General features: G+C 39.3%; 1 protein-coding gene across 6 annotated transcripts in view; it reads left to right on the forward strand.

The window, feature by feature from the left end:
* LOC103919036 (chromosome unknown open reading frame, human C6orf52) overlaps positions 1-7,837 on the forward strand; it is a 12,671-nt gene continuing 4,834 nt past the window's right edge. For 2 of the 6 annotated variants that reach the window (XM_009326481.1, XM_009326480.1), the window contains exons 1-6: positions 1,937-2,018; positions 3,015-3,091; positions 3,187-3,317; positions 3,917-4,048; positions 4,955-5,074; positions 7,237-7,432. In XM_009326481.1, coding sequence (XP_009324756.1) covers positions 3,062-3,091; positions 3,187-3,317; positions 3,917-4,048; positions 4,955-5,074; positions 7,237-7,432 — 609 coding nt within the window. In that variant the 5' untranslated portion in view covers positions 1,937-2,018; positions 3,015-3,061. The other 4 variants (XM_009326485.1, XM_009326484.1, XM_009326482.1 and 1 more) reach the window with 3 other exon arrangements.

The following is a 7,837-nucleotide window of genomic DNA, read 5'->3' on the forward strand; positions in this document are numbered from 1 at the left end:
CCCAGCCCGCCGCCCTGACCCAGCTCCTCCTGTGAGCGACATTAACGCAAAAGGGGGCGGCTAGTTCTCCGGGCTCGGGTGAGCAGTGTTTGCGCAGGCGATTTTATTCATAAATAGCTTCATCCACGTCTTCGCCATTACAGGCATAATAATAAAAACGTGGAATAAATGGGCTGGTAAAATGCGTGTGTAATCCAATTAAGGACGTGCTTGAATTCTGGAGGTTAAAGCTGCCCCGCTTCTTAAATGATAAGCTAGCTGTGACTGTAGCTACAGTTAAAGCCAATGTAAAAAAATATGATCTTAATACATGCCGTTTTAACTGCTTTTTAAATATTTTTGATTTCTAGTGAAAAGATCAAGAGGCGACAGTCAAGATCAGACGAGGAAAGAGTACAGAAACACAGTTTTGCATAAAAGTCCATGATAACTGTGATCGAGAAACAATTGCATCACTTGCCTTCTGATAGTCTTTTGCAATAAAACGGCTTTGTAGTGCGTGCCATCTTCCATTAAATCCACACGAATAAAGAGCGGTAAGTTGAAAAGGCATTATGCAACTGTGCATTCAATAATTAGTATTTCAGTGTTTAGGGTATGCAGGAGTTTATGGTTCCTTTTATTAAAAAGTAATGCTTGAATTAGAGAAACATCACTATGTGGATATTTTTATTAATAATGACCTTCTTTAACAGGAAAAAATTGCTGCTGCTAATTCTTTATAATGAGCACCGTTAGGTTTAGGAAGAGGGCATATGCTAACCTTACTGGTATATGCCTGTATTTAGGGACTTGTTTGTACTTGACTATTTTGTTGGCTTCAGAATGGGTGTGGGGATGGAGTGCATAGTTACTCTGAGTAACACCATGCATGGATGCTCTAATTATGGTATATGGCTATCCTGTGTCAGGTTAGCCTAATCGATTTTCAGAAGTAGTGCTCTGAACTGTTTCCCTGTGTGGGCAAGCCTTTAAGGCATTACAAACACTCTGTATTTATTGTATTATGTGGATTTGACCAGCCAGTACATAAAACATTATGTAAATTCTTGCATGGAAATGGAAATTAAAACTGCAGCAATCAATTATCTGCAAAGAAGGAGCAACACTGGATGTGAAACATCAGCAGTGGTGAATGTGTGGAAGTAGATGCAAAATATTTTGCAAATAAAATTGCTGGCTACACCGACTTATGTTGGTTGGATGACTAGGGAAAAAAGCTCAAAGAAAGGATATCGGAATCAAGAAAGAGGTACATACCCTTTTCAGGAAAGTATATCCACTGGTTTAGTGATAGCAGTAAAAGGTCATTCGTTGCTGCTCACTCCCTGGTAATAAGTGAAATGTGTATCTGGAAGAGGCAAAAGAGAGAAGACGTACCTATGAAAAGGTGCAGAGAAAGATAATTTACCTGTACTGTGCCCTCCTCCCTCTTTTATTTCTCTTGTTCTTTAGCACATAGGAAGTACCACCGCTTGTTTTCAGCGGTATAATTTGTGGTGCAAGTAAATCAACTTTTAATTTGGCTAAAAGGGGAGAAAATGGAGGGGCTGTACAAAACATTGAAGTCGCTATCTTTGTTGCATTGTTTTCAACTACTTTAGAAATGGATCTTCTGAATTACTGTATTATTTAAGGGCTTATTTCGTTATTTCAAAAATAAGGGTAAGGTATAGGTGACTTAAAAGCTCTCTGTGATTTTCTAGTGCTTTGAACAGTGAGAAAACTTTGTGAACTCTTACAATTTAAGAGAGTGAAGATGACTTCTAATCATAATCCCATTGGCCATATATCCTTTTTATCTCCACTGCTTTAGCAGTGACAAGTCAGAACTTAAATTTCCAAGTTCTGAATTAACGGGGTGAACGTCTTTGAAAGTAATTAATCTCAAGTTTAAGATTCTTTATCTTCTTGTTCCTCCCCCACATCTTTTTCAGCTGAAGGAGTGCAGTAAACTGAACCTGCGCAGCCGTATTCTTCGAGAAAGGCAGAAGACAGTTTGAACCATGGCAAGCCAGGTAAGATCATTTGGTCAGAAATTCAGGCTTGCAGTGCCTAAATGGATTCCAGAACCATACTCAGAATTCCTAGTAAATGTAAAGCTGAAATAGCTAGCTTGCTCTGAGTTGGGTGTTCTTTTAGTCCTACGATTTCTTCCGGTAATTTGGTGACTGTCCTCTGGACACTTAATCATATCAACTGAAGCAGGTTGGGGGCATAACATTAAGCTTTGCAGTTTGGATTATATGAGCATGAGTTCTTCTGAAGGACCTTGCGCATAACACTCTCTATATAAGATATATGTAGAGGTGTTCTAGAGGAAGAACATTAAAGCCTGCGTAAGTAAAAAATGCTGCGAAACACCATTCTTATTTTTGGAAATCCTCATTCTTCAATCTTAAGCGAGGGAGGCAACCTGTGTTAACACAGCTGTTGTCTCCCTCCTCTTTTGCATAGTTGCCCCACTTCCTTTTTAACCTGGTTTTTGGGTTTTTTGTTTTTCTTTCCCCCTTTTTTTTTTTCTTTTCAAGAGGCACTTTTTATGCCTCTTTCTTCCTGGCCTTGCGTCTGGGTTTGAGTTTTCCCTCAGCCAAGCTAGTGCCTGTTCCGGTCTGCTTTCTCCTTACGTTCCATTAATCGGCCTCCTGTTGTTGTTCCTGGCCTGGGAGAGTGACTCACAGCTGGGTAGTGAGGGAGAGGCGTCTCACATAAGAGAAGAAGAATTCCTAGGTGAGGGGAGATAGGGACAGCTGAGATCCCCTCTAGGCAAGAGTGATGATTTCCCTGCCTCTTCATCACTCAGGCTGTGCTGCTGCAGGGTTTTTTTGAGTCCTGGAGCTCAAGCGGAACACAGTCCAGTCCTGAAGCTAATTAACATTTAGGATTGGCCAACATCGAAGGGCTGTCTGCTTTTTTCCTAATTCCAAGAGGAAGCTGTCAATCCTTTAGCCAGCTTGACAAGTCAGGGGAATATGGCTGTTCATACAATCCTTTGGCTCTGTTATTTTTGCCAGGCGTTTTCCCCAGAGGCTGCTTTCCCTCATGGGAGGCGGAGGGAGAAATGGGACCCCAGGCTTCTTTCAAGGGCAAGGTGAATATGGGGAAATCACCTGTGGTGATGGGGAGTGGGAGGGAGGAATGTAAATGAGGCTAAATACTATAAAGGTGATTTTTTTCTCCCAACAGGACTTAATGGCGAAAAAAAGAGAATGTCTCCAGGCCTACAGCTGGTGGAGAACACCACAGAAGAAACGGAAGAAAAAGAACAAAATAAAACCAGGAAGAATTGAGTTTGTCCCTAGTAGTAGTTCAGTCAGGTAAAGACCTTTTGAAATGAGAAACTCTGACCCCTTATCTGTTTAAATTGATAGCGACAAGTGAATGCCATCACTTATTTTTAAAATCCTGAAATGGCACATCTGGTGCCTGTACACTAAGTATTGCTTATGGAAATGTATTGCCAATAGAATAATGGAAGTTTTTTGTAGTTCGTCTCTCTCATAATTACTGAGAAGTAGTGGCAAAATAGTCATAGCTCTTTTGAATTGTGGCTGTAACTTGAGTTAATAGGGTTTTTTGGTATTTTTGTGCCTCCTTCCTCCCCTTCCCATTCAGACAATGAGTACTTCTTTTTCAAGCCAACTTCTAATTTTTTTCATAAAATGGGTCTGCGTTAAAATGCTTTTTTTTGTGAAAGCAGTAGAATGGACCCAGACAAGTTGAGAACTTTACGCTGGAGTGATGGCATTGCAGTTCTGTATGTTACTCAGCGGAGTTTTGCAGCTAATACTCTCCTCAGATTTTGTCGTCTTACTTGTCCAGTGATAACTACTTGCTTATATTTTAGGTACCTTAATACTGCAGTCAGCTACCTTAGTCTCAAACGTGATAGTTGTTCTCTTTTATCTTTTTAAAGACCGGATTATTCAATCTTTGTTGGGGAGCTTACTCCAGAAGTGGATGATTTCCAGCTCTATGACTATTTCCTAAAGAGGTACCCCTCATGTATTGACTGCAAAATAGCAACAGACCTGCTGGGATATTCCAGGTAACGCCTGTGAAAATGTGTAATGCTATCAATATGCTTGCTTCTATAAGTAATACGTAAGAACTTGGCGTCGGAACTGTTTCTGCATTTTCTTCAGAGGCAGGAAGAGAGATTAGTCTCTAGCATTACTTTTTTTTAATAGCATAGATCCTTGCGTTTCTAAAACTTTCTGGATAGTTTAAGCAGTTAATGTGATAAGCTTCAATTTAGCCATATGCCTATCTGCATGAAAGAAATTAGATGGTGGGAAAAGGGAGAGCTGTGCACTGAGATCTGTGCTGCTGTGCTTACATGCAGCAGCATGTCCATTTAGTCATCTGCAGTACTGAAGACAAAATAATTCTCTTTACATGTGGGAGAAAAGCGTAAGGCCTGGCAAATCTTAGGGGGTTGGGAAATGGAACCTATTAATATTAGTAAACAAAGCCTAGCAGAAGTTATACTGGCCAGGCAGTGAGTCAAGCAGGGATGAGCGAGTTTGCTGTTCAGGCAATGCTGGCTGTAATAGACTAATTCAAGAAACTTAAGAGAAAGCAAGTATAAAAAGAATGTTAGTGCTGTACAGTGGTAGGAGTGGGTTAATACTAACTGATAAATTAACTGCTGTAAATGCAGAAATATGGAATCTGATTACTTACACAGATAGCAATTAAAATGTGTTGTTTTGCTGGCTCTCAGCAAGTTGCATCTTAATGCTATCAAAGAACAAGGTTTTTGCTTCTGGCCCAAGTTTTTAATTTGGTGAAAGCATCTTCTGTGCATGTGCACATGCCAGAGAGGTTGCTTAGGTAATGGAAGCTATAGTAGCTACTATCTTCTGTTTTTGTAGAAGACAGAAATTGAATTAATTAGCTTTGTAACTGTTATGCATACTAGAATTTGTTTTCTCCCTTTTGAAAATTGTAGAGGGTATGCCTTTGTCAGATTTGGTGAGCAAGGTGATCAGATGAGGGCACTGCAAGACTGCCAGAATGCACCAGGTCTGGGGGGAAAACGAATCCGGCTGAGCATAGGAATTTCTAAAAGGTAACAAATGAGTTGTACATTGATACAGTAATTCTAAATAATCAGATTCTTGTAGCTCTGCCTTTGTAAAGTCTGTGGCCCTTGCTATAATGGCTGTATACATGATGCAGTCTACAAAACCAAAAATACAGAAGCATTATGTTTTGACTCCCTGGATTCATCAACCACTCTTCAGGATCGCTGGGGGAATCCAACTCTTAAGTCTAGCCAGATTGTGTAACTTGGGCTTAGCTGCTGTTGAAACCAGCCTTAATTCTTATAGTAGCGAAGCTGAATGCATTCATAAATATTTTCCAGGTTTGGGCCTGAAGAAGATAGAAGGGACAACAAGTGGTTTTGTATGCTAGGGGGCTTTTCTTCTAGACCTTTCTCTCTAGTTTAGGCAAGGTAGCGCGTAGCTAGTTTTACAGTAGGCTGGCAGAGGATGGAACTCTTAAGTGGAAAAATACAGAATGTAGGGGGGAAGAAGCCAAAGGCGATGTTGCTTTGGAACAGTTTGTTTAGAGTACTATTCTTTGCTTTTCAAGTGATTGGGGCAGCAGGGAATTTAATTGGTTTTGAGAGGGTTTCTTACTCTGCCGGCTCAGTTCTCTCAGTCAGTTATTTAAGGCAATTCAAGTCTCTGAATAGTTAGAGAATTGATACCAAATTTGATAAACTTTGATCCAGGAAACAGACAAAAATAGAACTTTATATAACATAATTTCAGTATATTCATGAGATTAGCTTGTATGTTCTGTTAAATAGTAAAAATAACAGCTTTTGTTTCTCTTTACCCTGGATAATTCTGCAAATGTTGCCTCTTTGCTTTAGAATGGAAATGCTCTTACCCAAGAGAGCACTGTCCAGAATTGCTCTGACTAAATCATTTTGAAAATAAGAAGAGGTCACAAAGAAACAGGTTTCCTCATTTCTGCTCTCCAGAAGAATGTCAGCAGTATTTTCAGATTCTTCTTTCCTACAGAGATGTATGTAGGAGAGAAGTAGGAAGGAGAAGACTTTGAGATGTTATGTAGTCATTTGTTTACTACAGTAGCAAGCCAATAGAATACGTATTTATTAGAATGTATGTGTAGCTTTACAGTAATGAAACTAATGTAGGTATTAAAATACACATCACTATATCTGTTTCTGAATGAATGAGTACTGTGCTCTCCTAGCATCAATATCCAGCCATGAGGGTAGTTTGTCACTCAGTTGCTTATACTGGAAACTCTATTTCTGAGCTCCTTTAGTTTGTGTTGTTGACAAGTCTAGATCTGACTTTTCTGTAATGAAGTGGAGATGCAGAGAAATTGGACTCTGCAAACACAGGAGGTCTGCCTGTACATAATCAGTGAAGAAATGTCTAAGCATAGAGGATTTCTTGGAATGTGCGGCTGGGTTATCTGAATGTATTTCATGTAGTGTACCTCTGGTTTAGTACAGACAACACTTGTGCATTGATTCTTGTCTTTAGTGTGAAGTTGTCCCTGAGAAAATCTACTCAGGAGAGGGAGAGTAGTGAAAACTAATCAGCTGGCCCTTTGGACTTAAGAATCAATGAGTTTTGTCACTTTCCTGCTGCTTTGGCTTCATACTGGATAATGGCAGTGCTGACTTCACCTGACAGCTATACTTTGGCGACTGTTCATGGAGTAAAAATTGAGCAGGTGGAGGTAGACGTGGCAAACTGGCAGGCAGTGTCAGATGCTCCTCTGAAACAGATAGTCTGACTTCACCCCCTTGTTTCTAGAAATAATAAAATTTAGTATTAACCAAACAAATGATAGAAGGGCTAATTAAGACTGAATGCATCTTTAAAGCAGCTGCGCATGATAAATCTCTCTGGTCTTAATAAATTAGTTTTTAGCAGAGCATAAAGATTTATCAGGAGCTTGCTTATACAGATACTAAAAATAATCAAAATTAATACAGATAGTGTCATGGCTCAAGTTAATCCATGAAAATAATTACTTTTGGTATAGGTGAAGGTGAGAGCATTTGCTTCTGTATAAACCTGAGATCTTGTGCCGAGACTTAGACTGTTGCTTAGGCAACCATTCAGAAAAGCTTTCTTTTAAACTTTGAAATGGGTAAGCTGGCAAATTGTTTAACTTCAGGACTGGGTTTACAGTTTATTGTTCTCAAACTCTAACTGTATGTAACTTCTCATGTTTCAGACTGAAAGCAGAATTCCAGCGGTACCAGTCATACAACTATAATGATTATTACCAAGATTATCAGAACTACTACTCACAGTGGGGTTATGATCCTTATGCTGACTACAACTACAGCTCTTATGCTCCCTATGATAGCATGCAAACTGTTGGAGACTGCTCTTTAGGAGATGCTGTTATGGCTCCAGCTGTTTTTGAGGTAAAGATACTACACATTTGCTTTAAAGAAAAAAGTTCACAAATAATAAGTTGTATGAATTGTGTAAGTCAGAGCAAAAAGAAGTCCTAAAACTGAAATCATGCGTTCTGCTTAGTGTGGAGGTTAGAATAGCAGGCTTCATTCAGAGGTGTCTTTAAGTGCTTAAGTAGTGCATCTATAGAATTAGAGATTTATACACCATTCTTTGTTCGTGTATGCCAAATAACAGTTCTGACAGCATAATTGTATAGGCTTCCTCTCTTCTCTGATGTACTTTACTGAAAGCAAATTAAAGAACTATTGTAAGATGGTCTTACTTAGATAAGCCAATTTATCAATTACAACTTCTAGAAGTCCCTTCCAACCTGAACTATACTATGGTTTTCTTCAAAAAAAAAAAAAACC

This window comes from Pygoscelis adeliae, unplaced genomic scaffold (assembly GCF_000699105.1).
Source record: "Pygoscelis adeliae isolate BGI_AS28 unplaced genomic scaffold, ASM69910v1 Scaffold186, whole genome shotgun sequence".
Taxonomy (NCBI): Eukaryota; Metazoa; Chordata; class Aves; order Sphenisciformes; family Spheniscidae; genus Pygoscelis; species Pygoscelis adeliae.